The 20,401-nt window shown below is 55.2% G+C and overlaps 1 protein-coding gene and 1 long non-coding RNA gene across 2 annotated transcripts in view; one reads left to right on the forward strand and one right to left on the reverse strand.

Moving 5' to 3' along the window:
- The window catches only part of HIC2 (HIC ZBTB transcriptional repressor 2), a 30,014-nt gene extending 12,619 nt beyond the window's left edge, over positions 1 to 17,395 (forward strand). Inside the window, exons 2-3 of the mRNA XM_072599694.1 lie at positions 8,649 to 8,734; positions 11,409 to 17,395. Of these exons, the coding sequence (XP_072455795.1) occupies positions 11,439 to 13,181 (1,743 nt within the window). The 5' untranslated portion in view covers positions 8,649 to 8,734; positions 11,409 to 11,438 and the 3' untranslated portion in view covers positions 13,182 to 17,395. The remainder of the gene's footprint in view (positions 1 to 8,648; positions 8,735 to 11,408) is intronic.
- Positions 14,151 to 20,397, reverse strand: LOC140498921 (uncharacterized). Its single transcript, XR_011965219.1, has 4 exons — positions 20,325 to 20,397; positions 19,095 to 19,224; positions 15,011 to 15,489; positions 14,151 to 14,452 (listed from the first exon to the last, which is right to left on the reverse strand). It is a non-coding gene; the product is annotated as an uncharacterized lncRNA (long non-coding RNA).
- Positions 20,398 to 20,401: the final 4 nt, after the last annotated feature.

Genomic DNA, 20,401 nt, shown 5'->3' on the forward strand with positions numbered 1-20,401 from the left:
TCCCAGTTGTTAGAAAGCCAAGGCTTTCCAAATAAGTAGAATCTTTTCCTGTGGTGGCACTGCCTCTCAGTGGCATCATCCTCATTCACTTAAAGAAGGGAAGGGACCTTAGAACTCATTTCAACCATCTTCCTGATTTACAGATGAAGAAACAGCCCCAGAGATGGGAAAGTGCTGTGCTCCAGTCCATGTAATGGCCGAAGCCCAGGTTCTGACTTGGTGCCCTTCTCTTTCTGCTACCCATGGTAGCAGTGATGCTCAGAGTTCTCCCTGCTCTCTGCAGATGGAGACTCTTGAACTCTGGGCTCGAGACAGAGGGCACTGACCTGCAGACCCCCATTCTCGTCTCCTTGTGGTCCTTCCTCAGTGGACTGAGGGGATAGCAGTTGAAGGAACTGTGCCTGTTTCTCCTTAAGAGGAGAAGGCTGGGAGGCCATACTGGCCCTTCTGCAGGTGTTGGAAGGAAGAGCTGGTGTGTGGCAGAGCTTGAGTGCTCTTGGCTCGAGAGCAGAATCAGGAACCTTGAAGGCAAGTGGTGGGGAGGCAAGTTTGGGCTTGGTGTAGAAGGAAAACCAGCCAGAGCGGGATGGGCGGCCTCGGGGGGAGGCTGGCACCTCTCTGAGCAGAAGCAGTGACCGAGGAGGAGATGGCTGAAAAGGTGCCTCCTCCACCCCCATCCCCAGCTGGGATTCTGTTACAGGAGGCCTGACTATCCCCACCTTTTAAGGTATTCCTCTGGGCAGGACACCAGAGGTATGGGCCAGGGCCTGGGCTCTAATCTGATTCATCCTCTGGAAACAAAAGGATTGTCCATTAGACCCCCACCTGTACTCACCCTCCCAGGGTGTGAGAGCTGTCTGAACACAGAAAACTGTGGGGTTGGCATCTCCTTGGTGACTTAGTGGGCTGTGAGAGGTGAGGGAGGGGCCCCTCTGACACCTTTCTCCCCACCCCGAGCAGCCAGCGGCCTCAGGACGGTGTTGGTTGTCCCAGTTTGGGGCTTGGAGTGATACTTCTTCTGCACCGCTTGTTCCTGAGTTCTCTGCCACCACCGCCCCATCTTGCAGCCCTAGTGATAGCTGTGACCCAGGTATGGTGGCAGTGACTGTGCCATTCCTGAGCAGGTGGTTGGAGCTAGAAGGTGAACTTCCCCCTGGAGAGCCTCCTTTGGGGACCAAACCCTGGGCCTTCGGCAAGTCTGATGCTTTCCAGGAGATCTGGGAAGGCAGCCAATTTGGAGCTGGCTGTCTTCCAGGCCCCAGGCCAGGCTCTGGGGCTGTGCCCATGCAGATGAACAGTGGCACCTGGGCATGGGCCCAGGGAAGATGGGAACAAGGTTCTCATGTCCACACCTTGGCCCAGCCCTAGCTCCCACCTCCACTGCTCCAGGCTCAGGGAGGCCCTGCACTGAAGCCCTCCCCCGACTCCCTCTGAAATCCCCATGTTTCGAAGAAGCAGCTTGTGAATCTTAGCCAGCTGTGGGTGTTGTCTCCTTGGAGCTTCCTCTCCAGGTTGAACTGCCTTGGCATAGAATTTATGGACCTTGCTGCTGCTACCGCCATGTAGCCTTGGGACCCCAGGGATGTCTGAAATACTTAGGCCTGTCTACAGGTGTCCAGTGGAGATGCTTCTAATAGCCACCCTTGGGAAGGCCTTGATTAGGACCTGGGGGGCGGTGTGGAGCTGGAACAGAGGTTTGAAAGAGGCAGAGGTCGTGGAGCTGGGACAACATTAAGGGCCAGGGAGGTGCTTGTTCCTGAACCCTTCAGTGCCCATCTGCCTGACTGGGAAGGTAGATGTCATTTTCCAGATTGCCACCACCTCATCTGGGCCCTTCCTCCAGAGGCTGTGCCCTTTTGGCTGAGTCCCCTGGGTCACTGGCAGGCATTGGCAGGCCAGGGCTGGCTGCACTATTTCTGGTTAGATCCAAATAAGCTTTTCTGCGCCATCTAGGTACCAGCTGCTAGAAACCAAAGGATATGAATAAAACTTGGAACCTGATGAGGCTGGCCTGCTTCCCAGTCCCACCTTGGGCTTTGGGGGGGGGCTGTCCTGCATCCAGGGCAAGGCCTCTGAGCTCTGAGAAGAGAGTGGAATCTCTGACCAGCGAGGATGTCTCGGTGCTAGGAATGGTGGTTCTTCTGCAGAGACCATGACTTACCCATGGTCATACTTGAGACTTAGGAATGATGAGCTAAATTGGCAGGGCCAGTTGGGATTGGAAAGGATGAGCAGTGGAGCCATCTGTCTAGGCCAGGGGGAGGTAGTGAGCGCCTCCTGACTCGAGGGCATCCAGGCTTCTGTGCTCAAGCAGGGGCCCCTTTTTCACCAGGCCCAGCCCTTCTTCCTGACTGACTCTAGGGCCATCTTGGTAGCAGAATGGGAAGGGAAAGCGGCCCATTTCTTGTTTTTTTGGGAGCGCCCTTACTTGGCCAGAACCTGCACGTTCTCAGCCCCTCAGCTTTCTGTCCCTTGTCATTGCCACTTGAAGATGAAGCAGTGAGGCTTCTGGGGAGGGGGCCAGGTGCCAGCTGTGCCCCTCAGTTACCTGGCTCAAGGACTTCAGAGGCTTCCCTTCAGTTTTCTCAGCTAGAGTCTCTTTTAACCCTAAATTCTCTGTTCCTGGCAGTTTAGCAGTCATGCCCTCTTTGATCCCGCCTTGGGCAGGAATCACAGCCATTCTGCCAGACTGGACTGGGGTTCCCCACGCCTCATCTTCCATTCGGAACTGGGCTCTGCCTCTTCCCAGGTGTAAGACTTGGGACAAGTCATTTTTAGCTCTCTGTGCCTCAGTTTTCCCTATCTGTAAATTGCCTTGTTGCAGGGCCTGTGTAATATTAGCTAATGCTCTGAGGAAGCAGCGGCAGCATGTTGCGTTTGGCGAGGGGGGGGCGTGGGACTTGGGGGTTTGTCTACACAAGTCTTGGGCTGGTCCTTAGAAAGTTAACTGAGAGCTGAGCTTGTTCCTGGGCCATGGGTTCCAAGGGCCTATCCTCTGCAGGGCATTTTGCAGACAGCTTGTTGTTTTCTGCCTGGCTGTTCCTGAGCCAGACTTGGCTTTACTTTTCCAAAGGCGGCCTTCGGGAGTGCTGCTGAAGTGCCTATGTCCAGAGGAGGGATGTGTGTAAGGGGAAGAAGGAGGGCTTAGGGGAGAGCACATCCTTACCTTCTAGTGCAGGGAGGGATATAGTGTCAGCTCTTTGACTTCAGGTTCAAAGGAGCCTTGGAGGTGCCTTGCCATGGGAGCTATGCCACAGCAGCCCCCTCTCAAGGCTCACCTGAGGCCAGGTTCTCCCCAGTCTCCCCGGCTCTGGGTTGATAGGTCCCTTGAAGGCTTCCTTCTTGCCCTTGGTGGATGGTAAGGTGGAAGGGCCCAGCTTCTGGATGCCACCCCTGTGCCTGACTGCTACTCCAACGGTTTCTTCCACATTCTGACTTTTCTCGTTTCTTTGTTTGGTCATTGCTATGAGCTTAACTGTGAGAGCCAGGGAAGCAGCCAGCAGGAAAGCTTCCCCAGGAGGACAGGCCCGTGATGCTTCACTGGGGGGTTGGGGGGTGGCATCAATGTGGAAGTAGATGCCTGAGCTGAATAGGGAGAATTTGATAGGATCAGCCTGACACTGCCTGATCTGTTCTGAACTGTCCCCCTTCCGCAGCTGGCTGGGAGATCGGCTTCTAGCAGCTGGGCTCTTTTCTGCCCTCCACCCTTCCCCAGGCAAATCAGGAATTCAGTCATCAGGGAGTGCCCAATGTGTAGGGATGTAACCTTGGAGGGAGGGAGTGCTCCCTAACAACTGTGCTCCTGCCAACCTGCCAGGTAGGAGCAGGAGGAGCTACCCTGGAGGAGGCTTGAGCACTAGGGCCTCTGAGGACCCCAGGGAAGAGCCCTGGGATCAATGCTGGCCATGTGCTGGGTGGGACAAGTTCACACCAGGCAGATTGCCATAGGGACCAAGCGTGGACTGGAAGGGGGAAGTTGTCTGCAAGAGAAGAGCAGAGCTCCAGATAAGATTAACCTCTGTACCAGGCCCAGAGGCAGGAGCACTTAGGATGGCTTTGGGGGACAGCTCATGAGCCACCTGGCATTGTGTGAAATAGGATTGGGAGCATTCTTAAGACCCGGGAAGCCTTGGGCACTATCGTTTTCCTCACTTTGTTTCAGGCTTCTCTTGTCTTGCTCCATCAGCTTCATCACAAGTGATAGTGTATAGCTCTGAGCTGCTCTGTCTGGTGCTGCCCCCTTGGGCTGCCCTTCTTGTCCTCTCTCTTCCTTCACCTGTGGTCTCGGAATCCCTTCTTCCTTCCATACTCAGCTCACTTGGCCCCTTCGGTAGGACTCCCCTTCTGGCCCACCCAGCTAAAGTTCTCTTCTGTGTACTCTATCCCCTATTGGAATAGGGGCTCTTGGAGGACTTGTACCCTCAGTACGTGGGGCACAGTGCTTGGCACCGAGTAAGCTCATTTTATCAGGATTGTGAAAGATGGATTGGAGAGAGGGGGAAATTGAGATAGGAAGGTGAATTAGGAAGGAATTGTGATGGTGTATTGGGAATAAAGGCTTGGGTGAAGATGGTGACTGAGGAGGGACAGACAAAGGGAAGTACTTGGGTGTTTGGGGGGAGGCTAAGAATTCCTATTTGTCCCTGGATCTCCTGGTACATCTGATTCCCAGTTTCTGCTGCCGCCTTCTTCAGTTTATGTGTCTGGTTTCAGGTGCCACCTTGGCACAAGCATCCTGGCAGCTTCTCCCCAACGTGGGCTAGTAGACCCTGGCTGCTGTGGGTCCCTGGCATCCCTGGGTGTTTGCCAGGAGAGTTGGAGGGAACGAGATCCTTCAGTGATAGAAGCGTCATCTGGGCCTGCTGCCAGCCTGGGGGTTGTCCCTGGAGGAGCAGGCGTAAGGTGGCTAGTGTTCCCTGCCTGGCATCAGCTTCAGACAGGACTTGAAACTATTCTCCGGGGTTGCTAGTCTTGCAGAAAGACCTAGGGACCAGGCCAGGTGTTAGGGGTTGGGGAGATAGGATGACACTACTGTCCTCACTGCTTTTTAAAATGGGAGAAATATTTTAAGGGTTTCTCAAGAGCAGGATTAGAGCTGTGCTGCGCATGACACAGTCCTCTATATTGGGAATGCCTCAGAAGCCTTTGGTGCCCCCAGCCATCGCTAAGTGTAGCTGGGTGCTCCAAGGGTGGCGCTCCGACATTTAATATTGCTTATAATCTCCGAGTGTTGTCTGTATATGCGTCTGTTGATTGCACCCTGGCCAGGGCTCTGTCTTCCAGGAGTTGAGTCCTGTCGGGAAGAAGTCTTGCTCTGGCCCAGTGTCCTGAGGGGGGAGGTGGCAGGGCCGAGTTCAGCTGGGGGGAACAGACATGGAGGGAATGTGGTCTTTCTGACCTGTTACTGTGGCCTTGTTCTTGGCCCTCTGGCGGGTGTCCTTCGTCTCTGAAAAGGACCAAAATGACATCACTGTTGTAAAGTGAAGTTTCAGCGTGTCCCACTGTGGCTGATCAGACCAATACGAGCTGGGAATGCTCTACCACAGGTTGGGCACAGAGAGTCCGTTTTAATATTTGGATTGGATATCCCAAATATGGGCATCCTGCGTTTACTTTGTGCTGTTTCAATTCTGCTTTGCTCAAAGAGCACAGCACCTTTTCTGATGTGGGCACACCATGCTTAGCAGTCGTGTGCCGGTGTCTCCCATGTTGCACAGTCAGATCCAAAGTTCTTGGAGAGACCTTGAGAGTGTCCTTGTGTAGCTTCTTCTGACCACTTTGTGATCGCCTGCCCCATGTCAGCTCTCCATAAAATAATCTTTTTGGTAAGCGTACATTTTGCATTCGAACAACGTGGCCAACCCATCAGAGTTGTTCTCTCTGAAGCATAGTTTGAATGCTTGGCAGTTCAGTTTGAGCAAGGACTTCAGTGTCTGGTACCTTATCCTGCCAGGTGATCCTCATAATCTTCCTAAGACAGCTCAAATGGAAGTGATTCAGTTTCCTGGCATGGCGCTGGTAGACTGTCCATGTTTCACAGGCATACAACAATGAGGTCAGCACAATGACTCTGTAGACTTTCAATTTGGTAGTCAGTCTAATACCTCTTCTCTCCCATACTTTTCTTCAGAGCCTCCCAAACACTGAGCTAGCTCTGGCAATGCGTGCATCAACCTCATTGTCAATGTGTACATCCCTGGAAAGTATACCAAGTACCAAGGTAGTGTCTGTACACAACGTTTGTAGATCTGACCAAGACCTTTGCTGCTGTAAGTCATGAGAAGTTATGAAAAATTATGTTAATATTTGGTTGCCCAGAGAAGTTTGTCAATATTGTACATCAGTTTCATGGTGGCATGTTTGCCCGGGTTCTGGATAATGGACAAAGCTTTCATGCTTTCCCCCTTGGCGCTCTAAGAAGAGGATTAAGTACCCACATCTTCTCCAACAGAAACTGTCTCCCAATGGCCCTGAGTAGCCCAGGACGGCTGTGGTTCCCACTGAGGCCCTTTGCTCTTTACCCATTACAGAATCCTGGGTAACTTGGTCCCATCTCTCTCTGATGGTTTTATCCAACATGCCATGCTACTAGTCGTCATTCTGTGGGTCTTGCCTTCCTCGCCTGCTCCGCAGTCATATCTTGACTAACCTTGGTGGCAGCAGCACTTGGTGCATAATACAGGCAAACTTCCAGAAAGACTTCTCAGGATCCAGCAGGGTTATAAGGCCTGGCCTTATATTCTAGCTGTGGCCCTTTCCCCAGTCTCACTTTGATTGTAAAATGGAGGTATTATCTGTGGAAAAGTCTGTAGGTCAGTAGAGCTGGGTGCAGGCTGCGAGTTCTGGCTTTAGGAACCCGCCTGGGCTGGCTGAGGTGGAGGTGGGTGGGGGTGGCTGCTCCAGGCTAGCCTGAAGGAGAAGCTGGAAACAGAAGTTTCCCAAGGACAATGAAGAGAGCTAAGGATAGCTGGAGATAAGACTGAATAAGGAGGGTGGACCCTGAATGTCCAGCTAAATAGAGCTGGCCATGGGGAGCCAAGGATGGTTTCTGAGTAGGAGTGATGTGGTCAGATTGGTAGGGGCCAGGTGTGGGAGTCACATTTAGACAATGCCAGGCACTCTTGGTCTTCACAACAACTCTGAAAGATAGGTGCTATTGTTATTCCTGTTTTACAGATGAGCAAACTGAGGCAGACAGGTTCAAGTGACTTGCCCAAGGTCACATTGCTAGTAGTATCTGCAGCTGGATTTAAAACTCAGGTCTTTCTGACTCCAGACCAAGCCCTTCAGCTGCTGGGTCACTCTTGGTGGGAGTAGATGTACAGAGAGCCATGATCAGAGGAGTGGCGAGGCCTTACTTTCAACAGAAAATGAGAGAATGGGAGTGTGTTGAGGTGCCGCTGCCTCTCCTAGATTGTGAAAGACAGAGCCCAGTGAGGTTATGTAGCTCAGTGCCCAGCCTCCTGCCCTGCTCTCCTCTCCCTCTCTCCCCCTCTCCCCGCTGCGTCCAGAGCACCCTCAGTCACTTCTGTCGGGGTAGGGAGCAAAGCCTGAGGAGTGAGAAACTGAGCTGGCCCTGCTATCCCATCTGGGAAGGCACATCTCGTGCCTGCATTGGCAGCAGAGTTAGGATTCGAACTCAGCTCTCCCCAGCCCAAATCCATTACTTGCCTCCCCCTCCCCCGATTCTCACTGACTAGCCTTGGATCTCTAGTCACAGTGTTCCTTCTTTGCAGGGGCCCTGGTACTCAGCTCACGTTTGTCCTTAGACCCTTAGGAATGAGTGGGGATGGTTTGGACCATCCTTTTGGGGGGGGGGGGGGCGCTTCCTTGGAATCCTTCAGTGATCTGAAGCTTTTGTAGGCAGGGGCTGTGTGGGGTGCTGCCACCATTGACCAGTAGGAAGTCCTCAGGGCCTCTTAACCCACAGAGCTGGTCTGTCTGGCCTTCCCCCAGGATCTGGGGCCTGTTGGGGGAGGGGAGTGACTGCCTTCTGCTCCCAGGCCACTGGAACAGCTGGCAGGCTGGGGCCTAGGCCTCCCTGGCCCCAGGCACCCCGGGTCTGGTCACATTCCTGAGGGCCTCGGGGGGAGGGGCTGGCCAAGGAGGCAGGCTTGGTGACTGCACTGGGGGGGCTTCCAGCCTGCAGGGTCTCCAGCCCATGGGAGTGGAGCGGGTGGGAAGGGCCAGCTGGGGGAGGGGGGCCGGATCTGCCCAGCCACCCATTTGCCTTTTGTTACACAGATGCAGCAGGGCTCAGCCTGCCCCAGGGAGCTGCAGGGGGCCTGGGTGGAGCCAAGCCAGCCTAGCCATGAAGCTTCTTGCTCCCAGAGGGAGCCAGGCTTTCCAGGCTTTAGCTAGCAGCTGGAGACAGTGGGCGGGGATATGTGGGACACCCTCCCTCCCCCCCTTTCTTGGGGCAGAATAGCCCCAGACATGGCTTTTGGAGACCTGGGTACAAGCAGGGCATGTGCCCCAGAGAGAGGCCTTTGTGGCCTGTGAATCGCATAGTCTGTGTTGTTGGTGTTTGCCTGGCTGCCCCCACTCCCAGCTCCGCCCCAAGCTCCCCACGGAGCTCCTCTGGGCTGGAGCAGGCAGCCTTCCCCATGTGCTGACCGGCTGGGTGACCCTGTCCTCTTTCTCCACAGGTAACCAGGCTTTGCTGCTTCCACTGAGACCGCACCCTGCAGGCGGCCGCCCCTCGCTCGCATGGTTTCTGAGCCCCAAGCTTTCGGTAGGCTGGGCCCTGGTTGGTGGGAGCTGGGCTGGAGCCTGGTGCCTAGCCACTCTTCTGGGGGCCCGTGACTGTCCTCTGGAGTGCGCTCTATGAACTCAAGGCCCCAGACCAAGGCCCTGGCCACTCTGATGCCTCTGGGGATTCGAAGTGCTCTTTCTGCCTATCTTATAGATGAGGAAACAGAAGCTTAGTCTGGGGCTTCCTTATGGTTTCACAGCTCCTTGTCCTCTGTTCTCATCACTGGTCTGGGTACTGGAGAGGAGGTGGACCCCTAGGGCGTCATACACATGTGGGTAGGATTGTGGGGCCTGGCACCCAGCCTGGGCTCAGACAAGATACTTTTGCAGAGCCCCAGGCTACTCTGGGGTGGCGGGCACAGCAGCAGGGACTTAGCATAGGAAGCTTTGATGTTTCTCCAGACCCACTTTTCTGAGCAGATTAGCAGGGGCTCTTGAGTCTGGCAGCTCTGTACACGTGGGCTGAGGGTCATGCCGCCCCCTGGCGCCCCCACCGGCCCTTGTATGCCACTGGACTCTAAGGCCAGGCAGACTCATTTGTGAGGTCTAGGAGAGGATCTAGGAGGGCCTGGCCCAGGCAGCAGGCCACCCTCTGACCTCCTGTCCATTGGGTGGGAGGAGGCAAGGGGTCTAGTGACAGGTCTCAGGACAGGAGGCTATGCTCAGAACTGTGCCATGTGGGGCTCTTTGAGAAATGAGGGGAACAACAGGGTCCCAGGTACCCATGCTTGACTGGCCTGGGTCCTGGTCAAGTGGCTGCCCTCACCTGACCTCTCCAGCAATGCCAGGGCACCTTGGGAAGAGCCCTTAGACCTAGCACCTCTAGGGTGATACCATCTTTCAGTCTCTGCCTGGAGAAGGAGGCTCACTTGACCAACCCAGGGCAACCCTTGGCCACAGACCCATGGCAGATGCCAGTGATCTGGAAAGGTTCTGAGGATATGCCCAGACAGCAAAGGGCCCACTTGAAACAGGGCAGCAGAGAGGGGTGACCAAGGGGCATCAAAGCAGTTCATTGGTAATTCCTTCTTATGTGCCTCTGCTACCTTCCCACATCCCTCTTCTGCCTTCTGTGGCCAATCAGAGCAAATTGAAACTTCCTCTTCCTCCACCTTGCTCTCCTCACTTGTCAGACCCCTTCCTAAAGGGGGCATAGCATCCTGTCCTCTTCTGAGCTGATAGTGCGGAGGATGTGGCCAGGGGAGTGGCCAGGTCAGCCTCCCTGCCCAGATAACTGCAGGGATAGAGGGGACCTTCCATATCACCTCCAGGGCCATTGAGCCAAGGCCTGGCAGGGCCCATGTGAAGGGATGATCACATTAACCTAGGCCAGTATTAGGTGAAAGCTTCTAACCCCTGAGGAATTCAGGAAAGAGAAAGGCTGGAGGTGGAAAGCCCCAGAGCTGAGGGAGTGCTTCCTCCTCTTGGAGTTTGTACATCCAGCTTCTTTGGGCAAGGGGTGGGGATTCCTTTAGGGGTGGTGTTGGCTCACTCTCCCCACCTGTGCTTTTTCCCTTGTGTCCTTCGGCACAGGGCAGGAGCTGCCCTTCAGTTGGGGGGGGTGTGGGGGGGGCTTGTCCTTTCCCCTCCTTCCTTAACAGCCTCATGGGCTGGTCCTGCCCCTCTGGAGCTCTTGGGAGGTGGGAGGCTGAGCTATGAACTCGGCTGTCTCTCACAAAGCCCAGAATGTCAGAGCTACAGGGACCAGGGTGGGGGTGGGATGGTGTGGGCCAAAGCCTGTCAAGTTCAGCCTTCTCATTGGCTGAACCACTGCTAGCCCTGCCCAGCAGCCTGTGAGGCCTCAGCCTGACTTCTTGGTTCTTGGGCTGAGTCCACTCCTTGGAAGACCCTGAATGCTGCCAGGGGGAATCAGGAATGGATGGGTGGGGCTGCCTGGGGTAAAGATCAGCCAGGTCCTCCCTCCGCCAGCTTCCAGGGCTACTTCCCCTACCCAGCCTTGTAAGGTCTAGGACACCTTTAGAAACCAAAGGTGTTGGTGCTTTTATTACTTAATGGCATCAATTAGTCTGTGCCCGCCTGTCTGGCAAGGCTAGACGGCCCGCTGGGCCTGCCTTCCCCCACAGCCAGGCAGCAGCCGCTTTTCCTAGAAAGGGACCCAAGGGCAAGCAGTATTACGCATTTGGCAGAGGGCCCTTGGGCGCTGGCAGTGCCTATGCTTAGGCAAGCCCGGGAAGCAGGCTCAAGGCCCTGGCCTTGTTGTTCACCCCTGTGGAGCTGACAGCTGCCCTTCACTGCCCCTGCCATTTGCCATTCAAGAAAGTGGGTGTGTCAGGGACTGGTCTGTGCAGGGGTGGATGTGGGGGCCACCTCCAGATTGTCTGAGCCAGGAAGGTCAGCTTGTAACTTCCCTTGTTGGGAAGGATGTGTGAGGGGGACACAAAGCACAGTGGGTGTGTTGAGGATGTGTGTCTAGGGGGATGTGTTGGGAAGGGTTGTGGAGAGTTGTGAACATATTTCTGAAGTTGGGGGGGGGGCGACATTGTTTTAAGTTGGAGGGTGTGTCTGGGGGGGCCCTGGAAAGGAGGGGCACCACTTCTGGGTGTCCCTGGAGCTGCATGCCAGCTTTGGTCTCCCAGGGGGCCCCTGGTGGGCCGGGCCTGACCCTGCACCCCTTGTCTCCCCTTTTCCTTCAGGTTGTTGGCTGGGACACAGGGCCTGCTGCCATGGAGCTGCCCAACCATGCCAAGCAGCTGCTTCTGCAGCTGAACCAGCAGCGGGCCAAAGGCTTCCTCTGCGATGTCATCATCGTGGTGGACAATGCCCTCTTCCGGGCCCACAAGAACGTCCTGGCTGCTAGCAGCATGTACTTCAAGTCTCTGATCCTGCATGACAACCTCATCCACCTGGACACGGACATGGTCAGTCCCACCATTTTCCGCCAGGTCCTGGATTTCATCTACACGGGCAAAGTGCTCCCCAGCGAGCAGCCCACAGAGCCCAACTTCAGCACGCTCCTCACTGCCGCTAGCTACCTCCAGCTGCCCGAGCTGGCTGCTCTGTGCCGCCGGAAGCTCAAGCGCGCAGGGAAACCCTTCGGCTCCAGCCGGGTAGGAGTCCCCGGGGTGGGCCGGCCAGCCCGTGGCCAGCGCCTGTCCACGGCCTCAGTCATCCAGGCTCGGTACCCAGCGACCTCAGAGAATCGCAAGGCTGTGCCTCCTCCCAAAGAGCTCCCCCAGTCCAAGGGCTCGGATGATGAGCTTTTTCTGGGGGCCCCTGGGCAGGAGAACTCACATCCCCTGGGCCGAATTAGCTGCAAGAATGGTGGGGATGGGGCCAGCTGCGGGGGCTCCAGCGGGAACAGTGGCGGCAGTGAGCAGGAGCTGGGCCTGGACCTGTCCAAGAAGAGCCCCCCCTTACAGCCCTCGGCCCCCGGCCCCCTCCTTGGCCCCGATGACCTTGGCCAGCTCAGCGACAGCCAACACGGCTCCCCTGCTCCAGCCTCCACCAACAGTGCCTCCTACACAGAGCCAGGTGGCCCCCCAGAAGACCCCATGGAGGTGGAGGGGGCGGGGCCCCCCGAGGAAAACCACTTAGGGCTGCTGGAAGGGAGCCAGTCTCGCAAGAGTCTGCGGCACCTGGCTCGGAAGAAGGAGTGGAGCAAAACAGAGGCCGTGGCCTGCGGCTCGGCTGGGGGCAAGAGCTGCTGTCCCGGAGACGAGGATGAGCTGGAGGAGGGAATCCCCAACGGCATCTTGGGGGCCGGTGGGGCGCCCTACGGGGAGCCACCTTACCCCTGCAAGGAGGAGATGGAGAATGGCAAGGAGCTCAGCGAGGAGAGTGGGCAGAGCGAGGGTGAAGGCGCCGGGGGCCCGGCTGGGGCAGGTGGGGGCGCCAACTATGTGTACCGCCAGGAGGGCTTCGAAGCAGTGCCCTATGGAGACAACCTGTACGTATGCATCCCCTGTGGCAAAGGCTTTCCCAGCTCAGAGCAGCTCAATGCCCACGTGGAGACGCACACGGAGGAGGAGCTCTTCATCAAGGAGGAGGGCGCCTATGGGGGCCCAGCGCCCGAGGAGGAGGCCGAGGACCTGTCTGCCCCCAGCCCGGCCTACGCGGCCGAGCAGCGCCCCTTCAAGTGCTCGGGCTGCGAGAAGAGTTACAAGGACCCGGCCACTCTGCGGCAGCACGAGAAGACGCACTGGCTGACCCGGCCCTTCCCCTGCAACATCTGCGGCAAGATGTTCACCCAGCGTGGCACCATGACCCGCCACATGCGCAGCCACCTGGGCCTCAAGCCCTTTGCCTGCGAGGAGTGCGGCATGCGCTTCACGCGCCAGTACCGCCTGACGGAGCACATGCGTGTCCACTCGGGGGAGAAGCCCTACGAGTGCCACCTGTGCGGGGGCAAATTCACCCAGCAGCGGAACCTCATCAGCCACCTGCGCATGCACACCTCCCCCTCCTAGGAGCCAAAGAGGCCCCCGGGGTGGACACGAGGAGGGGCGGATGTGAGCAGGCCGCCCCTCTGCCCCCCAGAGCTTTAACTGACAGTGCATACCAAGAGAAGCTGAGGGAGCCCGGGCGGGCAGGGTACCTGGCCCGGTTCCCTTTGTTGTTTTGGCATTTGGTCTACCTCCACCCCTCTACCCTGAGGGACATCCCCCACTCCCACCCCTTCGCAAGACCGCTCCAGAACCAGCAGGAATGGGGGTGTGGGGAGGCCATCTTCTGGCTTGGCCTCAGCCTACTCTCCTTGCTCCCCAAAAGGGTGAAGATTGGGGGGGGTGCAGCTGGGCCTTCTTCCCAAGCAAGAGTCCTCTGGAGCAAGCCCGGATCCCCCTTGGGGGATGCGTGCATCCGTATGTGTGTGGACATGAGTGTGTATGTTGCAGCGTGTGTGTGTCTGTGTGTGTCTGCGTGTGACAGATGCGAGGGGAGCCGGACTGGGCTGCCAGGCTTGCTCTCCCCCTCCCTCCAGGCAGTCAGGGTTAGTTAGCCCAGATACTTGAGTTGTTTCTCTCCTTCCCAAGGTGCTCTGGCCCATTCCTCTTCCTTGGCCCATTGGCTTGATTTTTGTCTTTAAACCTGGCCTAGATCTCAGTTTCCCGAAGCCCCTGCCCAGTTTCCTTGGGACTGGGGCCTGAATGTAATCGGGGCAGCTGGCCTCCCCCTGCCAGTGTGCCCCCCCCCCAGGGGCTCCCGGGCACTCACTCCATGCCCAGCCTGCTTCCAGTGTGTTCTGTGACTTTGTTTGCTTAGGGTTACTTGTTCTGTGGAGACAGCCCGGTGTGTTCAGCCGGGTGGGAGTGGAGGGAGGTGTTTGTAGGTACTTTTTATTTGGTGGTGGGGGGGTGTTCACATGTTGATGTGTGTGCTCGTGTGTGTGCATGGACAGATGTTTCGATTCTTTCCTCACTGAACAAGGGAGTCTGATCTAAGACTTCTGATTTTTTTCTACCTCTTAAATTCATAAGAACAATAAGACGGTGAGTGGCCCACTAGACCGAGCCTGGGGTTCTTTGGTTGTTCTGGTGTCCTGTAGAGCTGGGGGAGTGCTCCCTTTCCTACCCCCCCCCCCAGGGCTCCCCAGGACCGAGTACAGAGCTCCGGGTGTTTAGGGGGTGGGGTGCTTGTGTGCCGACCATGTCTCAGGGAGCCTTGTGGGCACAATCCAACAGGCGCTCATCCGTGGGCTTACTGTGTGTGACCTGCGCAGTGCCAGCCCTCAAGCAGTCTCCTGTTGGGGAGTGGAGCATGTGTGCGGGTGCATGCCTGAGTGCGTGTGGAGGGGTGCTGAGTGGAGTTCAGGTGGGGATTGGGTGTGCTCCTGAAGGAGAGGGTTGAGAGGGTCCCTCCCCAGCCTCCCCCTTTCCCTGCACATCTGGACAAGATCTGGGACCCGGAACCGCAGGGCCAGTGGGAGGGGGGCAGGGCCTTGGCCGCCTGATCCAAACCAAAGTGTTTCCACGTCTTCCCAGGGCTGGGGGGATGGACGTTTGCAGAGCATGCCCCGGAGCCTCCCTCCCTGAAGGGTCGAGGCCGCGGAGGCAGGGAGCCTGGCGGGAGCGAGAAGGGCTCAGGGCCCCGGCGCCCTCTTTCTTCTCCCAGGCTCTTTAATTTGTCGGTTGTTTTATAAATTCTTTTTTTAAGTTCAGACCAAATAGTCCTTGAGTCTCTGCCCCCTCCCCTCTTTTGAGAACGAACCTTCAGCTGAAACTGAGCCTGAGCTTGGGGAGGGGAGGGGCCCCTCTCCTCCCCTGCCCCCCCTCCACCGGGCCACTCCTTCAGCACTTACCTAACCACACGACACAAAGTCTGTACCGCCGAGGATGGTGCGCCTGGCGGGAGCACCTCCTCTCGTGGCGCTCTCCTGACCAGAGGAAAGGGGACGAGCAGCAGGCGACTGAGCCTCCGAACTTCAGGGATGGGGAGCAGACGCCCCCGACACTCAATGACATTTGTACGACCTAGTATTGTATCCAACCTTAGTGTTGTATTGGAACATTTTCTGTATTTTAAATGAGAAAACAGAACACTAGTTTCATATTTAAGATTTTAAGGGTGGGGGTGGGGGGCGAACACTTTTCTGTTTGTTTGTTTTATATCTTCATGTCATGGCGTGTGTGAGCGAGTGAGTGCTGTGTGCGTGTGCGTGTGGAGATGGTGAGCCTCATGGGGAGCGCAGGGGCACGAGCAGGGTGGCTGGGGGGCCCTTGGCCTGGCTTGCTCCCAAAGGTCTTCGGAGAAACAGGAGATGAGAACGCAGACGGCAGGCTTGGGGGGGAGGAGAGAAGGGAAAGGAGCTCATACCCAAAATCACAAACCTATTTTTTAAACCAAAGCACATTTAAATGAGTGTGGAACCTCACTTGGCTCACAAAAATATACTAATGTATTTATCTCATTGTTTACATAAACTTTTACAGTTTCAGACCTCAGCAGATGGAAGGACCAGTCCCAATGCATCCCAGTTTTTCCACTCACAGCCCCCTGCCCCGGGGGATTTGCCTTATGCTCCCAGCAGCTAACAGAGTCTTAGCCTGTTGGGATGGCATGAGACCCTCTGGGCAGCTCCAACCCCGGACTGCACCAAAGAGCCTCAACCAGTCCTGGCCGCAGGATCCCAAGTTTGGGCTTGGCACAGGGATGGGGGACCCAGGGTGGACCAATATCAGGTCGGGGGGCTGCTTAGGGCACCAGCCCCCCCCTCGCCAAAGAGTGGAGCTTGTGTGGGTGGGTCTGGGCTGCGCCGGGTCCTGGCCCTTCTCAAAGATGGTGCAGACACTCTTTTACAGTGTTCTTTTTGTATCAATCTGTATGTGCAGTGATGAATGTATTTATTTCTCAGACTCGGGCACACTGGCCACCACCCCCTGGCCAGCTGGGGCTGCAGGAGCAGCTCCTCCCGGATTGCAAAAAATAACAGGACAAATGGAAAAGGCAAGGACAGAACCTCAGAGACTTGCAGCCGCCTAGTCATATGCCACAACCTGGAGAGACTGGCCGGAGTGTGGCTTTCCTGGCCATGCTCGTGAGGTTTTGTCCACAGCCACCGCGGAACTTCTACCATTGATAACGGGGTGGGACCCCCACCCCACCCCACTCCTGTTGACTTGTCAGTATTTGCTACTTTGGTGCAGGAGTGCATGCTGGGCTGGAGGGAGCCAGGTGCAGTATGTCCGTCCGTCTCACACACACACATATACATACATACACACATACACATCCACACACACACACGTGCTCCTGCACGTGTCTGTGTTAGCAATAAGGTTCCTGAGCAGTGCACCTCTCCTGGTGGCCAAAGAGTGCAGTGGAGGGGCAGGCAGGGAGGGGCCCCGGAGCTTTTCTTAGCCCTTCTTCAGAGACCAGGGACCTCCACATCTTACCAGAATCATATGCTGGGGGCAGGAATTGTTTAAGCTAAAAATTCATGGCTCCTGATCTCATGAGCCAGGGAATGGGGATGGATACAGCCAGAGCTTCAATCTGACATTCCATGGAGGAGAGGTTTGGGAATGCCATCAGGACCCCCTCCAGCCTTTTCCTTGCCATGGGGAGATTTGGAGGGGAAGGATACACTGGGAATGGCTGTCCTCCCCATTGGTTCCTGTCCCCACTTTTTCACCAGGAGTCCCCAGCCCCTCAGCCCCACTATTTATTCCTGTAATTTATTGACCTCAGAAATGCTGCATCAGGAGCTTGGCGCAGGGGATTCTCTGGGGCTCTCCCCACAGACACATTCAGTGGGGCCCCAGGAGGCCAGGTGCTGAGGGGAACCTCCCATGTCCATCCCTGCCTGCTCAGTATTTGAGCCCTTGGGACCATGGGCTGGGGACTAACCCATTTCGCAAATACCTCGTCTGGGGGGTGGGAGGGTGGGGGTAGGGTTATAGCTGTTTTATTTAAATCAAACGGGAAGAGGGATCTCCCATTTCCTGGGAGGGAGAGGAGGACTCCCAGGACCGCACTCCTGTACCAGCCACTGCCCTTGGCATCACTCAGCCCGTTGTCCTCCAGATTTTGGAATTCAGGTCAGAGCCACTAGACCCTGTGGCTCCCATGTGTCATAATAGACATTCAGAAAGTCTGGTCTCCATTCGGAAGTGTGCAGTCTTAATGTACAGTGATGAGAAACTGCTATTTTATGACCTTTTCATTAAAGCTTGGTTGGAAATGACTCTGCCCTGCACTGCCTCTGCTTCGAGCTTTCCCCACCTGGCTCTGGAACTTGGAGGCACGTTCATGCCATCTTTAGGCAAAGAACAGAAGGCCCTTCCCTTCCTGTGAAGGAAGCTGGCCCTGCCTTGTTCTGCAGATGAAGGGATTTGAGCCTCGCCCTGTATCCTTGGCTTCCATTCCCCAGCCAGCCCCCGGGGAGCTGATGGGCACCCAAGGTCTTCCTTTCAGCCTGCCTCCATTTCTGCCTGTCTTGGTTGTGTTTTCATAATTTGGTCCTCTCGTGCCGGTATTAAATGATAGGGACCATTTGCTCCAAGTCACAGCCAGAAGGTCTTATGAGTTTTGGAAATGGTCACAACTTGCCTAGTTCTGTTGACCGCCCCTGTACAATAGAGGGTCGATGCAGAGAAGTTGCTATTTGCTGACATCAGAGCACCATGCTCAGTGCAGCTTTGCAGAATGGAAGCCCTGAAGTTAATCTTACCCTCCAAAGTATAGAGACCCATGACAGTCCTTTCTCCGTACCTGTGTGACCACATGAACAAGTCACCGCTCATGGTCTTTTTCAAAATGAGGTCGTTCTAAGTCATCTGTCCATCTGTGATCCTGAGATCTCAAAAATCCCTCCATTTCCCATAAAGGCCCTGGAGGTCATGAGCATTGTTTCTGCACTTCCCCCAAACCATTGTCTCTGGGAATCCTGCATCTTTGTCATCCTCTGGGTTCCCAATTGAGAGGTATCATCTTCCTGTCCATCTAGGCCCACCCCCTTCTTGGAGGTCTCCTGCCCCCACATGCTTCCAACTCACTCCCCTCCCCCTTTTCATGTGCCCTCTGGCCCTGGAAAGAGCCATTCCTTTACTGCCATGAAGCCGTGATCCAGAAACTTGCAGCCAAATCTGCAAAGCCATCCCCCATGATGACTTTTGCCTATTCTGTGCCCTGCCCTGAGATGGGCATGGGAAGGCTACATACCCAGAACTGGATGGAAGTATTCAAAAACACTGGTCGGCAAATTGTGCCTAGGAAAGACACCAATTGAGAGCTTTGTAAGGCCCTTGGGAAATGCTTTGTGGAGGGGATGCCATTGGATCAGGATCTTTGGAGGAATGATCTCAACAGGTGTAAATGTGGGAGGGGGACATTCCAATCACAGGAACAGCTGGAGCAAAGTGGGGGAGGGCAGGCGTGGGGTGATAAATTTGGCTGGGGCACGTTATCTGTGAAACAAGTGGGAGATGAGGCTGAAAAAGCAGACTTCACAGCTCCCTGTGTGCCAAGCTATCGGTTTAGGATTTTGCCTAGGCAATGCAGGAGAGGCTCAAAGACAACCTTAAATTTGGGGGACTTGAAAAAATACTAAAACAATCTCCAGCCTCCTCTTCTTGCATATCTGACTTAAGAAGTTTCTCCTGACATTCAATCTAAATTTGGGCTTTTGCCACTTGGCACTCAATGCTTTTGGTCCTGCCCTAGAAAGTCAAAGTCTAGTTCTCGATTTGACAATACCCTCCCATTCTGATTCCTGTCTTCAAACTCAATAAACATCTCCAGTCCTTTCCACTGACCCTCTGGTTGTACCTAGTAGCTCATCCTCTAGACAAACTCCAGCTTCTCAGTGTCCTTCCTCCAATATGGCCAGACCTGATCTGATGTGGGGGTGACCTGAAGAAGCAGAGTAAAGGTTTCACCCCTACCTGCTCACTCGACATCCAAGAAATGGACCTGCAGCCCCAGACCAGCAGATTAAATGAGCAGTCACTTCTCATGAAGGTTACTCACATGTCCCCATCCAACTTGGCTACTTGTGTCATTGATGTTTTGGATCTATGGAAAGAAATTTACATTTATCCTCATGACATTTCACCATCTTAGTTTGGGTCTGTCATCTCTCTTTGTTGAGAACTTTACGGATCCCTAGTAAGACTCCCATCCATTTCTTTGAACTTTAGATATTCCACTGGGTAAGCATATACTGGGAGGCAGGTGCTACAAGCATGATGATTCTCATTTTACAGATGAGGATACCAAGGCTCCGAGGTGAAGTGACCTGTGTGACTTTGGGCAAGTCCCTGCCTCTCTGTGGGCCTGTCTCAGAGGCCCCCTTTAGATTCACAACCAACCCCTTCATCCAGTCATGTCTGTAGGGTCAGGAGCATCATGATAAAGGAGGGATGGTTGATGATACATACACACACACACATATACATACATAAAGAGAGAGAGAGGGGCTAAAGTGCCACCAGAAGTCTGGGAAATGTGACTGGAGCATCAGGGACCAAGCCAAAGAGGAAAAGGTTGAAACTGCTCTGGGAGACAGTCTCCAAAGCATGACTGCCTGGCTGGGGATGGGCCAGACTAGGGCCACCAAACCAGCCATCACTGACTTGGCAAACCCCATATTAATGTTATCTATGTTCTAGTACATTTTCATTCACCCTGTTCATTTTTTCCCTATTACATCTGGCTGGGAGGGGGTGCAGAGGCCAGAGCTGTGTGTCTGACGCCTCTGTTGTGGGTGCTCCGGGATGGGAGTGCTCTGTGTACCCATGTGCAGATCAGTAACTTCTTCAGGGCATTGAGTGGGTAAGTGTTGCGCCCAGGGACGCACAGTTAGTTTTGTCTTGAAGGCTCGACTTGAACCCAGGCCAATTCTGAATTGGGTTCATCCGTTTATTATGTGTGAATCCACCTGAACTCCAGGAGTCTGCAGAAACGCTCCCATGGGGAGTGGCAAGTCTATACCAGACAGCAGGGAGGTATGGGTGGTGGTGGGGAGGCTCTTAGGACTTTGCACTATGGAGTCAGACAGATGCTGGTAGAGTCAGAGAAAGAGGGAGATTGAATGGGAGAACTAGGCAGGGGGCTGAGAAGGAGCCACAAGTTATAAGGGACGAAGAGGGAGGGGAGCTGATGTGGGTCCTGACCTGAGCTCTCTTACCATACCCCTGAAGGGGTGAGGGTGCCCAAGGTAAGTTGTGGAGAGAAGTAATTTATGAAGTAC

Source organism: Notamacropus eugenii, chromosome 4 (assembly GCF_028372415.1).
Source record: "Notamacropus eugenii isolate mMacEug1 chromosome 4, mMacEug1.pri_v2, whole genome shotgun sequence".
Classification (NCBI taxonomy): domain Eukaryota; kingdom Metazoa; phylum Chordata; class Mammalia; order Diprotodontia; family Macropodidae; genus Notamacropus; species Notamacropus eugenii.